Genomic DNA, 25,641 nt, shown 5'->3' on the forward strand with positions numbered 1-25,641 from the left:
ACGTGAGCGCCTGTGGGTCCACACACTGGTCCATCTGGGGAAGCGTAGGGGCGTTTGGGATTTAGAAGTTGTCCTTCCTACCATGCCTGACTCAGGCTTGCATTTCTTGAAGCCACATGGTAGGCGTTGGGCAGTCTGGGGAACAAAGGCCTTGTTCTGCTGGAGACACCCCACTTGTCAGTTGCACCCAGTGCCGTGATGCTGAGCCAGGAGCGCAGCATTGGGGCAAAAGGGGTGGAAGACACGCTGGTTCCTTTTTTGGGCCATGATCCTTCACTGGAGGGTCAGGAGGTGACCCGTCTGTTCCCTTGTGGCTTCGGAAAAGCAGGACCAAGACCGTTGGAGCCAGGAAGTAGCACAGAGCGAAGCTACTTGAGCAGGTGAGGGAAGAGCATCTCCGTGGGGTCCTGTTGGGCGGGCTCCCCAGAGGCCCGGCTGACTGTGTGGCTGGAATCTGGCTCTGGCAGGACTCCGTGAGCCACAGGCCTGCCTGTGATTGGTCCAGATGGCCCCTGTGCTCTGGGGGGGTCTTCAGTTATGTCCAGTAACGGTCAGTGTCAGACACTCCGCACTGTCTGTGCAGGACAGGGCTGTGCCACCCCAGCCCTTTCCACCAGGGCAGCGTGGTCAGCAGGCGGCCTCCAACCGCCAGCCCGTGGGAGCCGCTGGAGCTTCTGGGGCTGGGACCATCGTGGCTCCAAGCTGGCCTCCCTCTGTCCTCACTGCCCCTTCCTCAAGTGTGTGGCCCAGGGCACCAGACACCTGCCCAGGTTTGGGCTGATCAGCCAGCCTCTGAGAGCCTGGCTGGGCCTGGAGTCGGGTCCAGGGTGACGGGGTGGTGAGGGCGGCTGCACAGTCACTCAGAGTAAAGGTGACGTCCCCGCTGGGCCTGCGGACTCCCATGGTGTGAATGGGATTCCCCCTCCGCCCAATATTCTGGTTGTTCCTAGAAGGTGCCAGAACCATCCCGTCTCAGGCCGGGTCCTGTGTGTTCCTTGGCGGGGCGGGCCTCCCCATGAGCGTCACAGGCCCCCCACCTAGGCTTGGCCTGGCCCCACCTCCCTCGTCCGTCCCTGGTGTGAGCTGTCTGCCGTGCGCCCCGGTCTGGGCACCCCCAGGAAGTCTGCGGGTGGCAGTGGGCAGGGCGCCGCCTCTTTAAGGCGACATCACAAGGCTGCGGAAGGTGGGGCCCTCGTGGAACTCCGGTCGGGGCCGTTTCTGCGGCGCCGTGGCTCTGGATTTCCATCTCCATGGGGCCACAGGCCCACACGTGAGCAAGGCGTCCTGGTCATGGCCGAGGGGAACGAGCTGATGAACAGGCTCATGAGCGAGAACGCCGACCTCAAGAAGCAGGTGCGGCTGCTCAAGGAGAACCAGATGCTCAAGCGCCTGCTGAGCGAGAGCTGCCAGGAGAGCTGCGGCCGCAGCAGCCGGGACCTCCTCTTCCCCAAGGCACCGGCCTACCCCGAGGACTGCTCCCCCACGACTGCAGGTGAGGCCGCAGGGTGGCCCGGGCGTGGGGGCTGCTCCTGCAGGTGGTCCCGGCCAGCCCTCCTTCCCCCAGGTCCAGGTGCTCACCCTGCTGCGTGTCCTCGGGTGAGCCTGTCAGTCCACACCTGGAAAAGGAGGTGCGGTGGCTTCTCCCCTTGAGCTGGTGTGTGTATCAGTGACCGGCACACAAGCGCTGCCACGGTGGCTTCAAACAGGATGTGTGTGATCTCGGGACCTCCAGGCCGCGGGGTTGGCCCCGCCAGGCCCAGCACTTGGCCCTGCCGCCTGCATCCCTCTCGGAGAGCAGACTGTCCCGTGTGGGGTTCACACGGCCCTCCGTCTGACCCCACGACCGGCAGTGTCCTTCCAGCGGTGACCACGGACAGCCTGACACGGGCCTCAGTGACCAGCTGCAGGGGTGACTGCGGGAGATCCTTGGGTCAAAGGCTGTGAGCGGTTGCCATGTTGAAATAGACACTGACGAATGCTCCCCAGAGGCTGCGGCCTCTGCACTCTGCCCTGCCTGCCTTCCCAACGCCCGGCCCGTGCAGCAGCCACGCCTGCTCCCGGGGAAGCGTGTGCACGGTTCCCAGCCAGGCTCCTGTTGGGCTGTTCCCTTCACTCAGGTTTTCAAGCACAATGCACAGTTTCAAAGGGACCAGACGGGGTGGCAGTTCCCCTAAGCCCCCACCTGGGCCCCCCACCTCAGTTCTCGGGTGTTCACGCAATCCTCATTGTTCTGGGTGGAGATGGTTTTAATAGTTTTTGAGTATTCTCGATGTACAGTCCTCTGCCTCTTTCCTTTTAACACCACGACATGGTTATTTCTGTGCTGCTGTAAGTATATTTTTAAATGACTAACTGTGATATTAAAAAATCACATGAACACAATTTAATGAACTCTTTTCCTCATGTTTGAAATTATACTTCTTTCTTATCCTGGGACAAATAACACAGCAAAAGGACTTTTATATTTAGGGTTATTTCCTTAGGTACGTTTTGCTAGAGTTATCAGCTCAGAGGCAGGGTAATTATTCTTCACATTATTTCTTTTTCTCACATTTTTATCTACTTATTCTTCCATATACCCCTTGGATGACTTCACCCACTGAGCTATGCTGGCTCACAGTTTTTCCAAGTCTCCTCACCTGTTTCTCACATATAAATTTTTCACACTTATCAGTAAGTTTATTCCGGGAGCACTTCATGTTCTTTCTTACAATTATGGATTTTCCCTCCACTGTATTTGTGGAGTCATCAGAATTGATGTATTTTGGAAAGCTGTTGGTAGGTAAATATCCAACCTGCATCAGCCTCTTCATAAGCTGTTTTTATTCCACTATTTTTCAATTCATTCCCGTTTTCTGCGTCTATGACTGCACTATTTACAAATGACCCTTTAAACGAGATTGACAGCGTGCACACTTGTTTTGGTCTTTGTTTCTCAAACTCTCAGAACTTTGGCTCCAGCAGCCTGTCCCCCGTCCTCCTGGCAGCCGGTGGGCAGTGATGCCCTGTCTGCCCAAGGGTGGCGGACACGCAGGCTGGGTGGTAGGGAAGAGTCCTTCTTTTTAAAAAACAAAAACTTGGGAAATGGCTCATCTTGTTCAATTTTGATGACCTTGTTGTGGCATCCGTGGCGGTGCCCTCAGTGGCTTCCCTTGGCCTGTCTGTGGGGTGTCGCTGTTCTGTTCCCTTGGGAGACGCAGGGTCCTGGGCTCTGCTGGGTCTGGATGGGGCTTAGCTCAGGATCTTGGGCTCTGTTCCTCTGAGAGTCTAGGCCAGCCGTGGGCAAACTACGGCCCGTGGGCCGGATCCGGCCCGTTTGAAATGAATAAAACTAAAAAAAAAACCAAGACTCTAGGCTGTGTTTTCTTCCTGTGGGTTCTTTGCAGGGATTTAATAGCATAGTCATGACGAACTAGATACAGGGATGGACAAACTTTTTGACTCGAGGGCCACAATGGGTTCTTAAACTGGACCGGAGGGCCGGAACAAAAGCATGGATGGAGTGTTTGTGTGAACTAATATAAATCCAAAGTAAACATCATTACATAAAAGGGTACGGTCTTTTTTTTTTTTTTAGTTTTATTCATTTCAAGTGGGCCGGATCCGGCTGGCGGGCCGTAGTTTGCTCACGGCTGAACTAGAACCTCAATCAAGCATCTTTTAATTTTTCAGTGTTCCAACCCCGTTTATATGATGTAGGGATTATGCATAGTCTGGGAATTTGCAAGAATTCACCCGCCAACCACCCAGCCCTGCAGCCCTTTAGAGCATAATTATTTTACAACTTCCAGATTTTTCTTCCTTCTTTATTGGTCTTTTTAGGTTTTTTGCCTCTTATTGAGACATTTAAAAATAATCTGAAGATCTCTTCTTTTATCAAAATTTCCAGTTAATATACAATTGTATATAATCTTTTCTAATTCAAGCATTTCCTTCCTAGTCATTCTTAAATCGCTTTTCTCACTTTCAGTTTTATTCCTGTATGTTTTCTGTTTCTCTAAAGTAGCTTTCCACAGTTTTGTTATCTTATTGGACTTACCATAGAACTGTTTCCAGTGTATTTCTGCTGTCATTTTTATAGTTTTTAAATTTTTGCTTTCCTTAAGAGTTCCTCCCATATTTTGATTTGAGTGTTTAACTTTTTGGGTGATTTTTAAAAAGTGAAGAACTTACATTACTAATTTCATGATAAATATAGTTTTGAATGTGCTAATGCCTTACTCTAATGTTCTGATTTTAATTTTTTTCAATAATTGTGTTTTCCTATTTTTGTTTTTGATATGATCATTACTCAGGAGAATCCTTTTAATTCTGAGGAGACAGAGTTTTCTGTTCACTCTTGTTATTTCTTTTTTTAAAAAAATATATTTTATTGATTTTTTACAGAGAGGAAGGGAGAGGGACAGAGAGCTAGAAACATCAATGAGAAACATCAATCAGCTGCCTCCTGCACGCCCCCCACTGGGGATGTGCCCACAACCAAGGTACATGCCCTTGACTGGCATCAAACCTGGGACCCTTCAGTCCGTAGGCCGACGCTTTATCCACTGAGCCAAACTGGTCAGGGCTTGTTATTTCTTTATAGTTTATTATAATGTGGCTTAAAATTATACCTATATTTTAGACTTGACTGATGATTAAAAATGTTTAAAGTGTTTAATAGAACTTTATTGAAGTCTTGGGAATAATCGGAGTCACAGTTTACTAAACTGAAGCTAAAAGCAAAGCCCAAAGCCACCTGACCACAACAAAAATCCCTTTAAAGCCGGTACTAGATGGCGCTCTTCCCCAGTCTCTGAGGTGAGGTGGGACAGAACCCCCTTTCCAAGCACGGGGCTCCACTCTCCTCTGGGGAAGAACCCAGGACTTCGGGTTTTTGATGACTCATGCTGGGTGAATTCTTGGAAGATGGTGTTGACAGGTTCTGGGCCCTGCAGTGGGCTGGGTGGGAGACTGGGAGGCCCTGAGCCGCTGCTGGGACTGGCTGTGCTGGCTGGGTGGGCAGAAAGGAGGCAGGCCTCATACCGATTACTTTCCTTCTGGAGAACTGTTTTTTGAGGAAAGCACTGCTGGGGATAGAGTAGTAGGCACATTTTAGGGTTTAATTTTGTAATATAGCTCTTAAACTATTTTTTCAAATATACATATTCTCTTTAAAGCCATGACATAGGGGTAGAAAAGGATTTCATAGACCACAGAGGAATTGATAGGTTAAACTTGACAGGTTGAAATTTTAAAAAATCTGCATAAGAGTCACCATAAAAAAAGGGTTAAAGGAGGGATAAGGACACATATGTAATACCTTAATCAATAAAAAAAACCAAACAGAGTTAAAATATCAGCAAGGCACCCACTGAGAGAAGACATTTTATCAACAAGGCATTAGGATGCAGAGTACAAAAGGAACTGCTACAAATCATTTAACCAAAAAAAAAAAAATGAGCAAAGAAGAGGCATAGATATTTCACAGAATGGAAACCTGAGCGGCCCATGGACGCACAAGATGTTCAACGTAGCCGAAACCGGTTTGGCTCAGTGGATAGAGCGTCGGCCTTCGGACTGAAGGGTCCCAGGTTCAACTCCGGTCAAGGGCATGTACCTGGGTTGCGGGCACATCCCCAGTGGGAGATGTGCAGGAGGCAGCTGATCGATGTTTCTCTCTCATCGATGTTTCTAGCTCTCTGTCTCTCTCCCTTCCTCTCTGTGAAAGGGAATCGATAGAATATATTTAAAAAAAAAAAAAAAGATGTTCAACGTCACCAAGGATTAGGGAAAAGCCATGTGTCGTTATCAGCTTGGTCCGTACATACCACGGAGTGATCAGAAGCTGCTGTGTGCACAGGGCCACCACTGCTGTTCTAGAAAACAAAATTAGGTAGCCCTAGCTGGTTTGGTTCAGTGGACAGAGCGTCGGCCTGCAGACTGAAGGGTCCTGGGTCTGATTCCGGTCAAGGGCATATGGCTGGGTTGCGGGCTCGATCCCCAGTAGGGGGTGTGCAGGAGGCAGCCAATCAATGATTCTCATCATTGATGTTTCTATATCTCTCTTCCTCTCCCTTCCTCTCTGATATATAGAAAACAAAAATCACTGTACCTGTGTGTGTGCATATCTGCGTGTGCTAGGAAATGGTTAAATGAACCAGTTAGCTACCCAGTAACTCAACATGGATAAATCCCAAAAAAGATGCTGCGGCAAAAAGGTTTACTGAGAATTAAACGGGCATAGGTTGATACCATTACATAAAACTGAAAAAGCATGTAAAAGTCACTGTACTGGGTGTGGATGCATGGTGGGTAGAAGCTCCCAAGGCACACATGCTTGCTGTGCCCATAAACTCAAGGCTGGTGGCTTCCTTGGGCAGGGGTGGGTCCCACAGTTGCTGCACCCACATCTTTCACCTTCTCCAGAGGGGGATGGGGAGGGCTCTGAAGATGGGGGATGTGAGCAGGTGTCAGAGCTTGGGGTGGGGTGTACGAGTGTTCTTAAAGTGTCCTTTACACTTTGGGGGATGTTTTAGGAACATCAGCTTGACCTCTCCTCCCTTTCCTCCCTGTCCCAGTTCCAGATATTGGGAGGTTCACCGGCATCCCCGAGGTGCCCTCCCAGCTGCAGACATCCTCCCTGGAGGACCTGCTGTGCTCGCACGCCCCGCTCTCCAGAGAAGACGACACTTCCCCAGGCTGTGTGACTTCCTCCCAGGTGTCCTTCAAGGCTTTCCTCAGCCCCCAGGAGCTGCACGCGCCTCGAAGCACCGACAGGAAGCTGTGCCCACTCCTGAACCCCTTGCAGGACCCACTGGAGCCCAGGGAGGTGACCCGGCCCAAGAAGGTGTGCTTCTCAGAGAACAGTCTGCCCTCGGGAGACAGGACCAGGAGGAGCTACTACCTTAATGGTACGGCGAGGGGGGGCACTCTGGGGGCACATGGGGCAGTGGCCGGCAGTTGGGTAGGGCGGGTCTTGGTGGCCATCGGAGCACAGCTTCTCCGCCCACCCAGCACAGGGAGAAGAGTGTGGCTGGGAGGCCAGGATCAGGGCTGCTTCTGTTCAAATCTTTTGCCCATTTGAAGAAAATTGGATTGTTTATCATTGTGCTGTAAGAGTTCATCATATAGTCTGGATGCAAATTCTCTTCTGGGTCTATGTTTTGCCAACATGGTCTCCCAGTTTATGGCTGTTCCATTTTCAAAACATTGTTTTTGAAGAGCAATACAATTTAATTTGGTGAAGTTTGGTTTATTGACTTTTTAAATAATATATATTTCATGCTTTTTGTGTCCCATTTAAGAAATCTTTGCCAAGCTCAATATCAGAAAGATTCACTCCAATGTGTTCTTCCAGAAGTTTTATAGTTTTAGGTTTTACATTTAGGTTCAATTATGAGCTAATTTCTGTATATAGTATGAGGTTTGCATTAGGTAGTCACTTCTTACAGCAACAGTATTTAGAAAGATTACCTTGCCCTGGCCAGTGTGGCTCAGTTGGTTGGAGCGTCATCCCATATACCAAAAGATCTCAGGCTCGATTCCCTGCCAGGGCACATACCCAGGCTGCTGATTCAATCCCTGATCGGGGTGCATACGGGGGCCAAGGATTGATGTTTCTCTCTCACATTAATGTTCCTCTCTCTCTCTCTCTCTCTTCCCCTCTCTCTAAGAAACAAATTTTTGGATGAAAAACAAATGATCTTTTCCCCATTGAATTGACTTGACACTTTTGTCAAAAATCAGTTATCCAGGTATGTCTGAGTCTATTTCTTGATTCTCCAGCCTGTTCTATTTGCCTATGTTTATGTTGATTCCAGTACATCCTGTCTCAATTACTGTAGCTTTATAAGACCATAAACCAGATGGTATAAGTTCTTCCACCTTGTTCTCTTTTTGCAAAGTTGTTCTGGCTATTCTAGGACCTTTACATTTCCATATGAATTTTAGAATCAACTTGTTCATTTCTACAAGAAAGCTTGCTGGGATTGTCTTGGATCTATAGATGAAATAGATCAGTTTCCAGTGAAATGACACCTTAACAATGTTGAGTTTTCAGATCCATGAACATTTTATATCTTTCCATTTATTCAGGTGCCCAGATTATTTGGTCGAGCATTATCCTGGGTATTCTGGGGATTTCTGGATGAGTCTAATATTGAAATCATTAGACTAAGTAAAGCAGATAGCTCTCCTTGATGTGGGTGGGCCTTATCCAATCAGTTGAAGGCCTGAATGGGACAAAAATGCTGCCCCCCTCTTGAAGAAGAGAGAATTCTTCTTGCCTTTGGATTCCAACGGAAACATCTTGGGTCTCATGCCTGCTGCCTCTGGACTGGAGCACATCATTGATTCTGTTGGTTCTCAGACTTTTGAATTCAGACTGGAGCTATATCATCAGCCATCCTGGGCTCCATATTAATGACTCACCTGCATATCTTGGGACTTGTCAGTCTCCATAATCATGTGAGCCTTTATAATAAACACATAAGTATGTACACACACACACACACACACACACACACACACACACTCTATTGGTTCTTTTTCTTTGGCGAATTCTGAAAATGCATCTTTGTGTCCTGCAACCTTACTGAACTCAATTATTTGTTCTAGCAGCTTTTAAAAAAAGATTCCTTGGAATAGATGTCAAGGTTATTTTTTTTCATTTCTAATCTGTGTGACTTTAATTTTTTTCTTGTCTTATTGCATTGGCTAGAACCTCTAGAATAACGTTGACTAGATATGGTTACAGTGGGCAGTCATTTCTTTTATTGCTTTAGGGGAAAGCATTCAGTCTGTCACCATTAAGTATGATGTTCGCTAAGGTTTTTGTATATGCCTTCATCCGGTTGATGAACTGCCCTTTAATTTTTAGTTTGCTAGAGTTATCATGAATGGGTGTTGGACTTTGTTGAATGTTTTTTCTGCATCTTGAGCATTTTCATTTGTCATCTGTTGATATAGTAAATTACGTTGATTGATTTTTGAATTTTAAAACCACTCTTGCATTGCTGAAATAAATCCCGCTCCGTCATGATGTATTATAGTTTTCCGTATCATTGGGTTCAATTTGCTAAGTTTTTATTCAGAATTTTTGCTGTCTGTGGGGGATATGAGATGGGAGACTTGGAGGGGAAACGTGGTCCATGTGCCCGATAACATCTGGGAAATTACTAAAAATAGAATCTCCTGCCCATCCAGCAATCCTCTGCACAAACGTAGAAAAGGAGTCTTGCCATCAAATGAACAGTAAGCCAGCCTGCAAGGCACAGAGTTGCCAAGACGGACAGAATCTCCCCTTTCACCAGCCAGGCAGACTAGACTTGTTATGTGTGTTACATAGGTGTTCTCATGTTACTCAGTTCCCCATCCTTGGGTGATGGGACAGGCCTGGGCATCCTGTATTCACCTGATCATAGGGATGGAACTTGACCCAGGTGGAGGGCAGACTCCCTGGTAACAGGGGGACAAGATAAACAATCCTGGGCTGTAAAACATCCCAAAGGGACGGAGCAAGGACTTAGCATCCCAGGTTTCCTAGGGGACACGTTAAGAAAAGGGAGGAGAGGAAGGATCCTTTTCCTTTTTGGCAACAGAAAATTCAGTTTTCTTTTGCCCTCCTGGGGGGCTGGGGGAAGGCGCCTATACATCACTATTGAGACCGGGGTCCTGGGGAGCCCCTGTCAGTGCTTTACCTGGAACCGCAGTGGCCACATTCAAATTGGCCCTTTCCCTCAAATGGATACTGGAGCACAGGCAGGAGGAAGGCAGGTGGCCCTTGACCCTATGTGTGGGGGACTCCAGCCTGTCGCACCGTCCTCCCCTGCCCCCCGCAGAGATCCACAGCTTCAGCAGCTCGGAGAAGGACGGGCGCATCGTCGGGGAGATCGCCTTCCAGCTGGACAGGCGCATCCTGGCCTACGTCTTCCCCGGGGTGACCCGGCTCTATGGCTTTACCGTGTCCAACATCCCTGAGAAGATCAAGCAGGTATGCCTCCTCGCCCGTGGGGGTCTCCTCCCTGCCCCAGGTCCCCTCCCTGCCTGTCACCTGTGGTACCCTGTGGAGGCCTGGGTGAGGCTGAGGGGTGTCCGAGGACACACACCAGGGGGTGTGCTGAGCCCTTGCCATGAGCACCTCTGCCTTGTGGCCTGGGACAGTCTCAGGAGTGGCTCCCGTGGCCACAGAACGCGTTGGCCTCGCCTGGGATGGGGCCCTGCTCTTGTCCCTGACACTGTCTGCTGGAGGGGAGAGTGGGGAGCTCGCTGTGGTGGGGAGCTTGGCTCTGGGCCCGTTTGCCCGTCTGTGAAGCTTCCTTCACGGAAATCTGGTGACTGTCCCCACCCTGGCCTCCTGTGGCGGGTTCTGTGGCCAAGCCCCACCTTCTCCATGCCCTGCGTCCCCAGACGTCCATCAAGTCCCTGGACGGCTCTGTGGATGAGAAGAAGCTGCGGGAGCTGACGCACCGCTACCTGACGCTGATGGCGCGCCTGGAGAAGCTGGGCTACAACCGCGAGGTGCACCCCGTGTTCAGCGAGTTCCTCATCAACACCTACGGCATCCTGAAGCAGCGGCCCGACCTGCGCGCCAACCCGCTGCACAGCAGCCCGGCCGCCCTGCGCAAGCTGGTCATCGACATCGTGCCCCCCAAGTTCCTGGGCGACTCGCTCCTGCTGCTCAACTGCCTGTGCGAGCTCTCCAAGGAGGACAGCAAGCCGCTCTTCGCCTGGTGAGCCCGGGCCCCAGCACCCGCCACGCCTTTCCTGCAATAAACGTGTTTGTTCCAAACCCCGGGGGCCAACGTGCCTCCTGTGAGTCCCCTCCAGCGGGGGAAGGGCCATGTCCGACGAGGGAGAGCCCAAGGCCACAGGCGGGCACGCTGCCCAAGAGCAGGCACCTTCATGGACCAGCCGGGCGCACCCAGCGCCCACAGTCCCGCCGGCGCCCACACCTGCGGGGCACTTGTCGCACTTTATTAAAATCATCTGTTTACTTGTTTACCTTCGGCTCTTTGAGGGCTTGAGAGCGCCTTGGTCATCGCCGGGGCTGCACACAGGAGGTGCCCCTGGTGTTTGTGGAATGACACCCGGACAGAGCCCCGAGGGGGGAGGGCTGAGGCTCGGGCAGGGCCCCTAGCCCCCAACCTCAAGGATCTTCCCCTTGAAAGGGCCAGAGGGTCCTGTCACAGTTTGGGTTTTTCCAAAAGCAGAGCCTGAGGCAAGGATTCAGGGGCTGGCAGGATGGCAGCAGGCTCTGCTGGGCCCTGTGCAAAATGAAAACGCAGGCCCCTTGTTCAAAAGTTAGGAATGTTGCCCTAGCCGCTTTGGCTCAGTGGATAGAGCATCGGCCTGCAGACTAAAGGGTCCCGGGTTCGATTCTGGTCAAGGGCACGAATCTAGGTTGCAGGCTTGATCCACTGAGCCAAACTGACTTGGGCCCTACTAGATTATTTAATGTCTCAAAACCCAGCGTCACCCCAGGTCCAGTCCCAGCAGCTTGTGTTCCAGCTGTGGCCAAGCCCTGGCCCAGGACTGTCCCCACAGGAAACATACCACTGCTCCCGCTGGAGCCCTCAGCTCCGTCCCCCTGAGGTCTAGAGAGGGTAGGGGGCCTCCAGGGCCTCCTTCCTGGGGTTTGGCTTCAAGTGTCTCCAGTCACTTCTCTGGGGTGGGGACCAGGAGGAAGGTGTTGGGGTTTCTGGGCCACCCCTAGTGTGGGGCAACCTGTCCCTCAGTCCTCACAGCCTGGTGTCTCCTGGACCTTAGGCCCCGGTGTTGGTCAGTTCAGGCTGCAACAAACACCACAGAACAAGTGGCTTGAACAACAGACATCACTGCTCACAGTCCACAGGTGCCACAGGGCGGGCTGCTCCCGAGCCCTCTGTCCGTGGCATGTACACACTGTTGTGTCTGGTGTCCTCACATGGCTGCCCCTCTGTGTGTCTGTGTCCTAATCTCCTCCTCTTACGGGGACACCAGTCTTGTAACCTCACTTTAAGCCAATTACCTCTGGAAAGATCCCCTCTCTCCCCAAATACAGTCACTTTAGGGGTTAGGGCAGTGATGGCGAACGTTTTGAGCTCGGCGTGTCAGCATTTTGAAAAACCCTAACTTAACTCTGGTGCCGTGTCACATATAGAAATTTTTTGATATTGGCAACCATAGTAAAACAAAGATGTATATTTTTGATATTTATTTTATATATTTAAATGCCATTTAACAAAGAAAAATCAACCAAAAAAATGAGTTCACGTGTCACCTCTGACACGCGTGTCATAGGTTCGCCATCACTGCGTTAGGGCTTCAACGTGTGAATTTGGGGTCACAATCATTCTATCACAGACCCCCATGCTTCCCTTCCAGCTGCTGGACACCGACCTCTGGCTGAGGGACCCTTGCCTCCGGGGGGGGCCTCTGCCGGTGCACGCATGCAGCACTGGGGCCTCTGCCACAAGAGGTGCTGGCGGGCACTTCTGGGCGCCCCTGGGCTGGAGGCTCTCCCCAGCTGAGTCCTCGCATCAGGGCGGGTTTAGAGAATAGCCCCAGCTGGGCCTGTGGCACCTGCCAGGTGCTGCCAAGGCTGCCACAGCCCCTCTGTGGGCCCTGGAGGTGATATGGCCGTCACCCATGGTCACCCACATTCGCCCAGGGGAGCCAAGGTTGGAGAGGACCCGGCTGGTCCCCAGCCTCTGAGAGTCTGCTCCAGGGTGGTGGGGCCCCTCTTCCTCCGGGTTCCTGTGAATTGAACAGCTGGGGATCTGAAGATCTGGGCACCTCCTCCCCACAGTGACTGCCGAGGGGTGAAGTAGCCTCAGACACTGACTACCCTAACAGCTGTGTGGGGTACCTGTGCCTGGGAGAATGACAAACGGGGTGCCTGTGCGGTGTCCACATGTTGTCAGAGCGGCCATGTGACTGGTGGGCCTTTGCAGAATGTAATGCCCGTCCTGATTAAAGATCATCTAGCCGGGCTGGCGTGGCTCAGTGGTTGAGCATTGACTTATGAACCAGGAGGTCATGGTTCAATTCCCGATCAGGGCACATGCCCAGGTTGTGGGCTTGATCCCCAGTGTGGGGCATGCAGGAGGCAGCTGATCAATGCTTCTCTCTCATCATTGAAGTTTCTCTCTCTCTCTCCCTCTCCCTTCCTCTCTAAAATAAACAAAAATATATTAAACAAACAAAGAAGATCATCTAAAACGTCAAGACAGCGTTGACCTGAGCACAGCCCTCTGAGTGTAGGGTCTCATGCTGCTGCCCGGGGCCACGTCGCCCCTTTGTGGAGCCCCTGGCCTTGGGGAGCAGTGACCACGGCTGGGGAGAGCCAGGGTCTCACCCGGTCTGCCCGCCCCCCGGGGCACCCACACACCGGCACACACTACTCTCCCCCACTTTCCTGCCTGATGGGGCTGAGCTGACCTCTGCCCAGAGCGGGGACAGTGCTGAGGCCTCACAGGGCCCTTCTTGGCCCTTGGATGCCCTGAAACTTGGTCGTTACGTGAATGAACGGAGACCCAGAGGGTCACCTGGAGGGTCATGAAGGAGTTCACACGATGGCCACCAGATGGCCCCGGGCCACGATGGGAGTGGAGTCCCAGCTGACCTGAGGGGTCTGGTGAGGACTTTTCCCCACTGAGGGTCCCGGCCACAGGAGCTTCTTTCAGGGGCACCAGAGCGATCCCTCCTCCTCCTCCAACTGGGATCTCAGCCTCACTGGGATCCTGGTTCTGCCCCTCCCCGGACTGCTCGCTCGGTGTTTGTACAGGGACCAGCCTGCCCCGAATCCTCGCCATAACGGATGGTTAATAAGCAGCCCGGAGGTGGGGCGGGGGGGTAGTATAAAGGCCCTGCCGGGCACTGGAGAGGCCTGTCCGTCCTTCCCTCCTTCTGTCTGTGAGAAGAGCGGCCCAATCGAGGACCAAGGCCCAGACCATGTCTCGCCTGGTGGAATGTGTCCCCAACTTCTCAGAGGGGAACAACCAGGAGGTGAGGTGCCGGGGGGCAGCGCAAGGGGTTTGGGGAAAGGAGCAAGGGGTCTGCTTGGTGTGGGGTTGGGAGTATCTCCTCTCAAAGGGGACACCTCCTCTCAGCCACAGCGACATGTATGCCCCGTGACCGACCTGGGGCAGGGGGGTGAGGAAGGGGGTGGTCAGGCAGGGGTCCTGACCCAGGTTTGAACAAATCCCTTGGCCTCTTGTGAAAATGGGGCCCCTAACCACGACCCACAGGCTGTTTGAGGGTCTCTGCCCTGGTTCCTCTGTCTCCCCCTCCCCGCAGCGTATCAGGTGAGCACCGTTGTTATCCTCACATCACCTACGGGGAAACTGAGGCACAGAGAGGCGGGGCAGGCTGCCGAGGGCCACAGAGCAGTCTGGGCCCCGAGTCCCTGCTTCTAAGCCACTGGGCATTTCTGTCACCTCAGAAGGTTCTGGGTCTTTTGTGCCCCTCCCCCGATGCAGCTACTCCCACTGGAGGCCTCGTGGAGGGGCCGGAACCCTGACCTTCTGTGACCTTGGCCTGTAGGTCACCTCCCTGGAGCCCCAGCAGCTCCTCTGCCCAGGTGCTGCTTCCTGCCTCCGTTTCTCCTGCAGGAGCAACGACTACAGCCAGGCGTCTGCTCGTGGGGATTCCCAGATGCTCAGTGCAGCTTCTCGGGTGCACCTTTGGTTGGGGTGGGGAGGGGGACAGGAGAGGCGCAGCCACCTCTGAAGCTCCTGACCCTCTTCCAAGTGGGGAAACCGAGGTGTGGGCCGGGCTCTCACCCCAGGTGATCGACGCCATCTCCCAAGCTGTGGCGCAGACCCCCGGCTGCGTGCTGCTGGACGTGGACGCCGGCCCCTCCACCAACCGCACCGTCTACACCTTCGTGGGGCAGCCCGAGGATGTGGTGGAGGGGGCCCTCAACGCTGCCCGGGCTGCCTTCCGGCTCATTGACATGAGCAAGCACAAAGGTGAGGGGCTGTTCTCGCCCACAGGGCATGGAATGGGGGACCCCCCTGCCCCCGAGGGGTCTGCCGCCCATGGAACCCGCTGTGCCAGGCGGAGGTGCGTGGCGACGCCTGTCCACATTTCAGGGTGACTGGCAGTGAGGCCGGAGCACGCTGAGCAGGCCCTGGGGTTGGGGTTGGGGGTGGGGGGCAAGGTGAAGACAGGGCCCTGCTGGAAACCGACCTGTCAACAGCCTACAAAGCCAAACACGTCAGGTGGCAGGCAGGGTCAAAGGTCTCTGGCCACTCACAGCAGGGAGACCAGCCAGGTCCACAGGCAGGGAATTCACAAGTGACCTCAACTGTTGAGAAATGGGGGCTCATTTCTGACTGAGGAGTTGACTGGGGAAGGGGAGAAGCCCTGGGGAGGGGAGGGGGTCGTCATCTTTGGGGGGCTGCTGGCTGGCAGCAGGACACTCGGCGTGGACCAGGAGGGCCCTCCAGCCTGGCCAGGACTCGGAGAGCACAGCTTCGAAGCGCTTCCGTGTTTTCTTTGTGGTTTTTAGGAGAGGGAGGGGTTGACACTGTTCACCTAAATAAAAGGGCAAAGTGAGAGGCAACAAGCATTTATTCGAGATCAAAGAATAGCTTTTCGGGAAACACTGATTCCGGCAGAAGCCCTGTTCGGATGAGGAGACAAAGGCAATGGGCCCTTATGAGAAGGGGGCGGGGACAGTTCCATCAATAAAAGGAAGACAGTGCTGTCGTGCAGATAACGCAGCGACGCTGACTCTAAAGAATGCCTTTAATGCTCAGTCCTGTGGTCGTAATATCTGCTTTTCTGTTATCTTTGCAAATAGTTCTTTGGGACACAGTGTTGCTTTAGGCGCAGTCCAAAGTTATTCTGGCCTGTGCTAACATTCCAAAGGTTTGAGGAGTAAAGTGTGCAAGGCAGGCCCTCTGAAGTTTTTACACAACACAGATGCCCAGATACTGGGGGCCTGCCTCTCCCAGGGGCCCTGTGGTTGGTGTGAACGGGTCAGTGTGTGGATGGTGGGGCAGATGGGGCCCCACCGAGGCCTTGTCCTCGCCCACAGCTGGGCCTCCTGGTCCTCGGCCCCCATCTCTCTGCAGGGGAGCACCCTCGGATGGGAGCCCTGGACGTGTGCCCCTTCATCCCGGTGAGGGGCGTTGGCATGGATGAGTGTGTGCTCTGTGCCCAGGCCTTTGGCCAGCGGCTGGCAGAGGAGCTGGGCGTGCCAGGTAAGTGTCCCCCCCCCCCCAGCCCCCAGGAGGGGCACCCTGATCTCAGGGGTTTCCTCAGCCAGCCCCTCCTCACTTTCAGTTCCCACCAGCACCCTTCACCAGTCTCTGCTCATGTCTCTTTAAACATGCAGATTATTAAAAAAAAACAAAACCTGAAAAACTGCCACCAGCAAACTGACAGAACATTCCCATTACTTCTATAAGGAGATAAATGCAATGGAAGCCCCAGCTCAGGGGGGCCCTGGGCTCTCAGGCCTTGAGGCAGCGGGAACCGCGCAGCCACTTTATCATGTGATTTAGTGAGACGAGTGGACAGCCCTAAGGGAATCATTTCACTTGGGGGATTGACCACATCAAGAAAATGACCTGGTACAAATGGGGACACGTTAGAAGCAAAGTGCATGGTGGACAGGACACGTGAGCACGGGGCACGCATCCCGCCCCATGCAGATGTGGGGAGTAGCACACACGTGTCCCTGTGCATGTGCGGGTGTTGGGAGTTTGTGGTGCGTTTCCTTAATTTGTGGTCATGTTTATTGTGCAATGAAAACACATTTTAGGAAGAAATGGGAACATCCTCCCAGTAGCGTGCCCCAGCTCTCCTGGTCGGCCGATGGCTTTTTCAGGGGCATCTGTCCAGGGGGCACAGCGAGGGTGGGGGACTGCCCTGCCCCTGGGTGGGCAGAGGAGCGGAACAGGCCCACACTGAGTGTCCATCAGTGACCACCCTGAGTGAGGCAGGAGCTGAAGGAGGCCTGTCCTCCAGGCTGAGGCTGGCGGGAGTGGCTGCCTCGGTTCTCCTCTGGGAGTGGGGGGTCTGGACTGCCCGGCTGCAGGGCCTGACCGGCCAGGCTCCCCTTGCAGTGTACCTCTACGGTGAGGCAGCTCGGGTGGCCAGTCGCCGGACCCTGCCGGCCATCCGGGCCGGGGAGTACGAGGCCCTGCCTGAGAAGGTGTCGTATTCCCTCGATGGCGGGTGGGTTTGGGGTGAACCCCAGGGGTATGTGCCCTTTTCCTTTCCCCTTCCTCTTCCCCAACCCCAGCGGGGCACCCCTTCCATGGGGTACAACACCCAAGCGTGAGTCTCCCTACAGCTCAAGCAGGCAGAGTGGGCACCTGACTTTGGCCCCAGCACCTTCATCCCCAGCTGGGGGGCCACCGTCACCGGGGCACGGAAGTTCCTCATCGCGTTCAACATCAACCTGCTCAGCACCAAGGAGCAGGCACATCGCATCGCCCTCAACCTCCGGGAGCAGGGCCGCGGGAAGGACCAGGTGAGAGCAGCCAGGCCCGCCTGCCGTCCCCGTGGGCTGGGCGTGTCCCATGGATCACCAGTGGCCCGGGGAGGCTGTGTGGCACTGTGGTGTGGGCCTGTACCAGCCCAGCCTCAGTGTCCATGCCATGCGGGAAGAGTTAGGGTGGGAGTCTAGTGTTTGAACTGGGGGAGCACTTGCTTTAAAGGACATTTTCCATGGAAGCAGGCAGGGTGGTACCCTTTGTTAAAATATTGCAGCAAATCTATACTGAAAGGAACACAGCTGCTTCCTGAACCCCAGTTATCTCAGGTACTCTCAGGTTCCCCCAGATACTCCCAGGTACCCCCAGGTACTCTCAGGTGCCCCGACCCACCTGGTCTGCCACAGCAGCTGTCGCCTCCATTGAGCATCACTGCTGTAGAAAGTCCTAGTTGGACACAGGTAGACACAGGAACACCTGGGAAGGGAGGCGGATGGCACTGCTCTGCCCACCTGTCAGCCCCCCATCTCCAGAGACCCCAGATCCCCAGCCTGCAGATACTGCCATTGTGTAAGTACAACACAAATGTAGGAGAGCCCCAAATCCTTCTTTCTGCTCTGGCTGACGTCAGAGGTCAGAGGTCAGAGGTCAGAGGTCCCTCTTCAGATGGGTTGAGTCACCCCAAGGATGAGGGGCTGAGAGCCGGCCTCTGGGATGAGGGGTGCAATGAAAGGAAGGGACCAAACACAAGAGTTTGGAGTTGGGTGAGGGTGGCCCCAGGCTGGCCCCCAGGACACAGTGTGGATGGAGTGTTGGGCAGGGCCTAGTCTGAGCCTGCTGCCCGTGGGGGTGAGCATCCTGGAGCCTGGCCCTATGGGGCCTCAGCTTCCCTGTGGCAGGCAGTCCCTTCCTGCTGGCTCTGATGAGAGCGAGGGAGAGGGAGGAGGAGGGCCATGTGCACTTGACCATCTGGGAGCACCACACCTCTGCAGGCCACGGTGGCCAACGCACCTGCCAGCCTCCTCTCCTGCCTCTTCCCCGGGGATGCCGGGCAAATGGCTCTCACCAGGAACCAGGAGAGCTGGACAGGGCCTGGGCTGGGAAAGGCTTTTCCTTTGCAGCCAGGACGTCTGAAAAAGGTTCAGGGCATTGGCTGGTACCTGGATGAAAAGAACCTGGCTCAGGTGTCCACCAACCTCCTGGACTTTGAGGTCACGGCGCTGCATACGGTCTATGAGGAGACCTGCAGAGAAGCCCAGGTGAGCAGGGTGGTGCCCCCGCCCCCAACTTCCTGGGTGTCCTCAAGCCCAGCCCCGGGGGCTGACGCGGCTGGACCTCTGCAGGAGCTGAGCCTCCCGGTGGTGGGCTCGCAGCTGGTGGGGCTGGTGCCCCTGAAGGCCCTCCTGGACGCCGCTGCCTTCTACTGCGAGAAGGAGAACCTCTTCATCCTGGAGGAGGAGCACCGGATCAGGCTGGTGGGCTGCGCCCCGGAGGGGGGGTGGGGCGAGGCTGACGGCCCAGTGGGGGCCCCGAGTGAACTCCAGGTTCCCAGGAGCAGGTTTGGGTGCTGCAGGTGCCCACACAAGGGCCTGCAGCCCTGTCCGTGGGGCCAGGACTCATTCCTCCTCCTTTGTTTTATTGTCTGTGCTTAGAAGATGAGATCATACGATTTTCCTTTTGGGGACACTCTTGGGGTTTTCTTTGTGGCCTTAAATGTATTCTGTCCTGTAAAAATTCTGATGGGAGGACTGTGCTCTGGCCTCCCTTCCTTCCCTCTGGTGTCTGATCTGGAGCCACCTCCAGCCTCCTCACACTTCCAGATGTGGGAGGGAGTCCCCGGCACCTGGGCCCACAGATTTACATGGTTCCTTCCATTTGTTCCTTGTGACACCTGTGCCTTGAGCTCCACCCACCTGGGTTCCTCCCGCTTTGAGTGCGTTTCTTACGTTGAGCAATGGTTGGACTTCTCTGGCAGCGTTTGTTTGGTAGTTGAAGTTGTCTCTGAGTATCTGCCAGTTCAGCAGGTGTTCCTGGACTTATTTCTGTCCTGATTTCAGGCTTGTCGGGGTGTGTGGGTGTGGTTCCTTCTGGTTACTGTTCATGGAAGTTAGTCTAGTTTTTAGGTATTCTGGTAGTTACTGTTATATTTACCTTTTCTATTGTTTTTTTTTTTAATTTTAAAATTACATTCAAATTTTCAAATTTATTGATTTTTATCAGTACGTCAACCACTTTTTATGAAAATGAGAACATAAACACACTGTACTTCTTTCTCCCTCTTCTTCATTCTCTATTTCCTGATTTTTTAGAGTTACAGTACTTTTTTTAGGGGGTTCTTTTGGTAGTTAATTTCCCCCTTTTTAAAATTGTGGTAAAATACACAGAACATAATGTTTGCCATCATAACCATTTTTAAGTGTATAGTTCAGTGATATTAAATACACTCATGATGCTGTGCAGCCAGTCACCACCCTCCAGGAAGGGTTTTCTGTACCTGCAAACCATGTCATTGGGATTTTGATGATTTTGTCGAATCCGCAGTCGCTTTGGGCAGCATTGCCATCTTAACCCTAAGACGCCTTCCATCCACGACCCTGGGATGTGTTTCCATTGACGCACGTCTCCTTTAAGTTCTTTCAGCAGTGTTTTGTAGTTTTCATTGTATAATCTTTCACCTCCTTGGTTAACTAATCCCTAAGCATTTTACTCTTCTTGATGCCATTTTCAATGAAACTGCTTTTACAATTTCTTTTTCAGATTGCTCGTTGTCTGTGTATAGTGATGCAGCTGACTGTGGTGTGTTGACTTTGTATTCAACTACTTTGCTGAATTCATTTGTTAGTTCTAAGTGGCTCAAGTTTTAAGTTTAATAACATACTTAATCTTTCAGCACTTTATCAATTTTAGACAATGTCTGTTGACTCGGTGAAGAAAGACAAGAAAATTAACACGCTGTGAGAGCAGTCTTCTCTGCTCCAGATTTGAATGGCCTTGTTATTTTTACATCAAGTCAAATAGATCACATCGGCCCTCTGTACCCATACCCACAGATGTTACATATGTTTAAGCATCCACGGATCATTAACCTTCGTTCTGTAAGAAGGTGAGGTCAGTCTGTGCCTCTCCTCTTCCGCAGCCTCCTTCCTTGTCTGTCGGCTGGTTATGAGCTTCAGAGGCTTGATTTTCTAGTTCATCCCTGGGGATGTCGCCTCTCAGGGGTCTGCAGTCTGACCCCCACTCACGAAGGCTCGAGCCCTCCCGCCTCAGGAGGGGTGCAGAGGTGCTCAGATGCCTCCAGGGGGACCAGCCTCAGAGGGAGCGGGCCTTTCTGCTTCACCTTTCCGGTCACTTCTGGCCTCGATGAGTTCCTTTCCTCCCGCCAGCTTAGCCGGGTGTTTACAGTCCGTCGAGAAGTTCTGTTCCTCTCTCTGAGGTTGTGTGTCAGCAGGGCTTTGCCTCATGTGGATGCTATAAGCAAACTCTCCAAGGGTCTCTCCGCCGGTCCCCATGTTCTCGGAGACAGCCCGCTACCACCCCGGGCCCTGCTGGCTCGTTCCTCTCAGCACCACGTGCCACCGTCTGTTTTTTGTACAAGGATCAGCCACTCCGGCTCAGAAGGAGCCCGGCCGGTGTCGCTGGCATAAGGCACCAGAAAGTGTTTCGAATGTTTATTTGATGGAAAGAATTCTAATCTTAAATGAGGATGGTTCCAACTTTATTTTGAGTTTAGGCAAACTTCACTTTTCCTCACATCACGTGTCTTGTGTTTCGGCAAATCGGGCAGCTCCGGGGCTTTAAGAAACAGTGAGTTGTGACACCGAGGAGACAAAACCTTGTCCAGAGAGGCAGTGTGGCTGGCCTTCAGCAAGGAGCTCTTGCCCGTGGGGGCATCTGAGGGACACGTGGGGAGGCCCGTGTGGCTCAGAACGAGGCCAGCAGCCGAGGGACCGGATGGGCCGCTCCCCACTCTGGGCCTCCGTGTCTCTGTGGAGTGACACGGGGGGTGGGTGTGTCAGGAAGTGTGTGCAGATGGACGAGGGGCCTGCTCCGGGCTAGGTGCTCTCCCAGGTGGGCCCGGCTTGGACGGGAGCCAGCGGTCAGCAGGGCTCCTAGTGGGCGAGAGCGTGGCCGGCTGCGCCCTGCCTCACTCCCCACACACCGGCTGGGTCAGGGTGGGGATGCTGCCGTGAGCTGAGGTGGGACTGACCCTTCGGTGGCCTTCCTTATGCACCTCTCGTGTGGGCTGAGGTGGCCATCGGTCACCAGCGCTTCCTTTCCAGGTGGTGAACAGGCTGGGCCTGGACTCCTTGTCCCCCTTCAATCCTAAGGAGCGGATCATCGAGTGAGCAGCCCCCCAGTCCCTCCGTGTGCCCCCATCCTGCTGGCCCAGCCTCCATCCTTCCAGAGCCTTCTGCTCGATCACTTATTCATCAGCAGACACCAGGGTGCCCGTGCCAGGAGCAGGCTTGGGGCTGGTTGGGGAGTGCAGTGAGGCCCCAACAAGGTTCTGCTCTGTCCTCAGGGGGGCTCCGGGGTGGTCACAGCCCCTCCCAGGCTGTGGCTGCTCTGCAAACTGGGGCTGTATCCCCCTTCTCCTGTTGTGAGGCTGGGTGAGAGGGGCGGGCTGGAGTTCGGGACCGTGGTCGGAGCCAGACCTTCCTTCCCAGTCTGTAACTATGACCCAGGACCCCATCCCTGTCCCTCTGGGTCCCGCAGATACCTGGTCCCCGACAGCGGGCCCGAGCAGAGCTTGGTGGAGAAATCCCTGCGTGCCTTTGTCGGGGAGGTGGGCGCCCGCTCGGCGACCCCAGGGGGCGGCTCCGTGGCAGCAGCCAGCGCAGCCATGGTGAGCGGGGGCAGGAGCAGGGACTGGGGTGGGGACAGGGGCGGTGGGGGCTGTGGACAAGGACGGGGTGGTAACAGGGGTCCCAGTCCCTCAGCTGGCCCCTCCGCAGGGAGCCTCGCTGGCCTGCATGGCTGGCCTGATGACTTATGGGCGGCGCCAGTTTGAGCACCTGGACGCGACCATGCGGCGCCTGATCCCGCCCTTCCACGCGGCCTCAGCCCGGCTGACAGCGCTGGTGGACGCGGACGCCCAGGCCTTCACCGCCTGCCTGGTGAGTGCCCAGAGGGGCCAGCACGGGGTCCGTGGAAAGTGGGGATCTGCAGGAGAAAAAGCTGGGTGCCCTTGACTGTGTCCAGAAATCCTGCGGGAGGGCAGGGCCTGGCCACGGCCATGCCCACAGTCGAGGGGTGCACGGACAAGGGGGGCCCTACCTGTGTAGCCATCAAAGGAGCAAGAGCACATTGTGGGGTGCGACAGACCCAGCGTGACCATCCAGAGCACAGGTGCCTTCGGGGAGGTGGGGGCACAATTTGAACTTTTATGTCTAGATTTGGGGGGTCGTACTGTTGCCTGTGTCACTTTTGAACAATGACTGCAGGCCAGGTGCTATCGGAGGGGTGGGGCGCAGAGACCTAACGGGACTCCTCTAGTGCCTGAGGGCGCTGCCAGCCCTTCCTCTCCAGTCCCTTAGTGCCCGCTGTGGGGTCCCTGAGCCAGGTCGCCTTTCTCTGTGGGGGCCCAACGCCATGAACCCCAACGGAAGCACTCTTCCCAAAGTGACGCCCGTGCTGTGTGGAAATGCCGACCCCGATGGTGACATGGGCGCTGCTACGAGGCTGCCCCTGCCCAGCCCAGGCTCCCGAGTGGCCCGGGCATGGCTGCCCCTCACCCTTTGTGTTTCTGTGCTTTGTTCCGGCAGGAAGCGATGAAGCTGCCTAGGAGCACCCCCGAGGAGAAGGACAGGTGGGGGCAGGAGACTTGAAAGGGTCTCATTTCCAATTAATCTACCCTCTGAGCATGTGCTGGTGATGGAAGAGTGACTTTCCTGTTGTCCCCACCCTGGTTCTGTCTGCTTGCAGCTGTCGGGGCGGGGTCCCGGGTGGGGTTCCTGCATGACCTGGGCTTCAATGACCCCTTGGTTTCAGGCGAGCAGCTGCCCTGCAGAAGGGGCTGAGACAGGCGGTGACCGTGCCCCTGGAGCTGGCGGAGACGGTGGCCTCGCTGTGGCCGGCGCTGCGGGAGCTGGCCCTGTGTGTGAACTTGGCCTGCCGGTCGGACCTGCAGGTACGTGGTGGAGCCTGGCCTCCCGCTGTCAGGGGTGCAGCCATGCGGAGGGTGGTGGGTCACTGGGCGATCGCAGCCATTCATGGTGTTTGCTAAACACCATGGCCTGGACATGAGCACATCCCAGGTGGTCTTGGCCGGCCTCAGCCAGCAGGGCTGGTGTGTCGATTTCCTTTGAAGATGGAGAATTCAGGATCTTGTTCAGGGTTGCAGGGCAGATAAGCAGAAACTCAAGTGAGTCTCCAGAGTCCACGCCTGACCCTCCTGATGCCTCCTCCTCCTCCTCCTCCTCCTTCTCCTCCTCCTCCTCCTCCTCCTTCTCCTCCTCCTCTTCCCCTCTCTGGGTCTCCCCCTCTCCCTCCGCCTGGCCTCCTGGCTCTAGAAAACACTGAAGACAGCTCACAGGTGTGCACACATCAGGAGCTGTGTGTGGAGGGCTCGGGTCTATGATGTCTGCCCCTTGAATTCAGACCCCACAGTTTACAGGGTCTTTATAAGAGAGACACCTGAGTTCAGTGTCTGGGCTTGAGGCTGCAGAGAAGGGTCCCCTCCTTCCCTGGGAAGGCGGCCTAGTCTGAGCTGTCAAGAACGGAAGCTGCCTGGACACATAGGCTGCGGTGCCTACCATTCCCGTGTTCCCGCCGTGCTCCAGCATCTCCTTGTCCAGTGGGACTCCGGGAGCATCTAACATGTTGGGACTCGTTGTTAAGAGCCTATACCAGCTCCATCCAGGCCTGTGCACATGCAGCGTTCGGTGCGCGTGAGGTCAGGGAGCACCGAGGCCCGTGATTCAGGCCTGACCTGCTGGATATGTTCAAGGTCATCTGAAGGGGAGTCTCTGCACACTGGATGGTGTGGGGTCCAGGAGCCCCAGGGACGACCATGCTCCTACCACGTGACTGGCCACCGTGTTCGCTCCATTCGTGGTCACCTCCACGATGGTGACCCAGGAGAGGATCCGCCCGCCCTGAGGCTGCTGTGCTAGGAGGCTGGGCTGTGCTCACATGAGCGGGGCCTCCATTTAAGCCCGAAGGCGGAGTCAGGCTGTGGTGGTTGCCTCTGTCCTCTGGATGGACAAGGCCGGAGCCCACTCCCTGCTGTGGGATGAGGATGGGCCTCCTCGGACAGGCTGCCCAGCTGCCTCTGGGGGACCCTTGGGGATCAGTTTGCCATCATTATTGTTGGGGGTGGGGGGCTCAGAGGGGCAGGCACTTGCTGGGATCCCAGACGCTGCTGCCCAACCCAGGCCTTGGGCTCTTGCTGAGGGTGGACAGGGAGAGTCCCGCCGTCCCCCAGCCCTGTCCCCGTGACCTTGCAGGTGGCTGCCAAGGCCCTGGAGACGGGAATGTTCGGTGCGTATTTCAACGTGCTCATCAACCTGAAGGACATCAGCGATGACAAGTTCAAGGACCAGGTGAGCAGCAGGCACTCAGGGAAATGTGGTCAGCCTCCTGCAGGTGGAGGCCTGGCTGAGGGGCAGCTGTCGTCCTCTCTCGGGTGGCACTTCCTTTTCTATCACCTCAGGAAGGACCTGGGCCAGTCCTGTCAGGGGACCAGAAAGCTGTAGCGATTGGGGTCCCTGTACCCTTGATGGAGCTGTGGCCCAGCCACCCCGAGCCTGCCCACTGTGCATACCTGCCCGGTGCGGCCACCCGGGCCTGGGGTACTCTAGACTGGCCAGGCCAGACACTGGGCACCAGCAACATGGGGCCTCAAAGACCAGTTGCCCATCCACGAAATTATCTGAGCTTTAGCATTCACGATACTTTCATTGTTATGTCATTGAGGTAAAATTTACAGAACATACAATTTACCATTTTAAAATATACAATTCAGGGCTTTAGCCACTTACAGTGTTGTGTAATCACCACTTTTATCTAGTCCTGGAACATTCTCGTCACTCCAAAAAACCCCTACATCCTTTAGCCCCAGTCCCAGCCCCAGTCCCAGCCCCAGCCCCAGCCCCAGTCCCAGTCCCAGTCGCAGCCCCAGACCCATGTTCACTCCTAGTCCTAGTCTCAGTCTCTAGTCAAGTCTTAAGCCTTTATTGTTTGAACGTATTATATATCGACCCCTTTTTTTCTACCATTGACCCTTTTC

The 25,641-nt window shown here is 54.6% G+C and overlaps 2 protein-coding genes across 2 annotated transcripts in view; both read left to right on the forward strand.

Annotated features, from left to right (window-relative positions):
* The first annotated feature begins 825 nt into the window (after positions 1 to 825).
* On the forward strand, positions 826 to 10,983 carry SPATC1L (spermatogenesis and centriole associated 1 like). The gene is made up of 4 exons (XM_006104805.2): positions 826 to 1,492; positions 6,561 to 6,893; positions 9,822 to 9,973; positions 10,390 to 10,983. Exons 1-4 carry the CDS (start codon positions 1,291 to 1,293, stop codon positions 10,714 to 10,716), a joined length of 1,014 nt encoding a protein of 337 aa, XP_006104867.1. The 5' UTR covers positions 826 to 1,290; the 3' UTR covers positions 10,717 to 10,983.
* A 2,931-nt stretch (positions 10,984 to 13,914) lies between these two features.
* Positions 13,915 to 25,641, forward strand: part of FTCD (formimidoyltransferase cyclodeaminase) — a 13,250-nt gene continuing 1,523 nt past the window's right edge. Inside the window, exons 1-13 of the mRNA XM_006104806.3 lie at positions 13,915 to 13,968; positions 14,750 to 14,933; positions 16,044 to 16,172; positions 17,040 to 17,128; positions 17,270 to 17,449; positions 18,533 to 18,670; positions 18,755 to 18,886; positions 21,692 to 21,753; positions 22,128 to 22,257; positions 22,367 to 22,528; positions 23,177 to 23,220; positions 23,403 to 23,541; positions 24,860 to 24,980. Coding sequence (XP_006104868.1) covers positions 13,915 to 13,968; positions 14,750 to 14,933; positions 16,044 to 16,172; positions 17,040 to 17,128; positions 17,270 to 17,449; positions 18,533 to 18,670; positions 18,755 to 18,886; positions 21,692 to 21,753; positions 22,128 to 22,257; positions 22,367 to 22,528; positions 23,177 to 23,220; positions 23,403 to 23,541; positions 24,860 to 24,980 — 1,564 coding nt within the window. The remainder of the gene's footprint in view (positions 13,969 to 14,749; positions 14,934 to 16,043; positions 16,173 to 17,039; positions 17,129 to 17,269; positions 17,450 to 18,532; positions 18,671 to 18,754; positions 18,887 to 21,691; positions 21,754 to 22,127; positions 22,258 to 22,366; positions 22,529 to 23,176; positions 23,221 to 23,402; positions 23,542 to 24,859; positions 24,981 to 25,641) is intronic.

Source organism: Myotis lucifugus, unplaced genomic scaffold (assembly GCF_000147115.1).
Source record: "Myotis lucifugus unplaced genomic scaffold, Myoluc2.0 scaffold_608, whole genome shotgun sequence".
Classification (NCBI taxonomy): Eukaryota; Metazoa; Chordata; class Mammalia; order Chiroptera; family Vespertilionidae; genus Myotis; species Myotis lucifugus.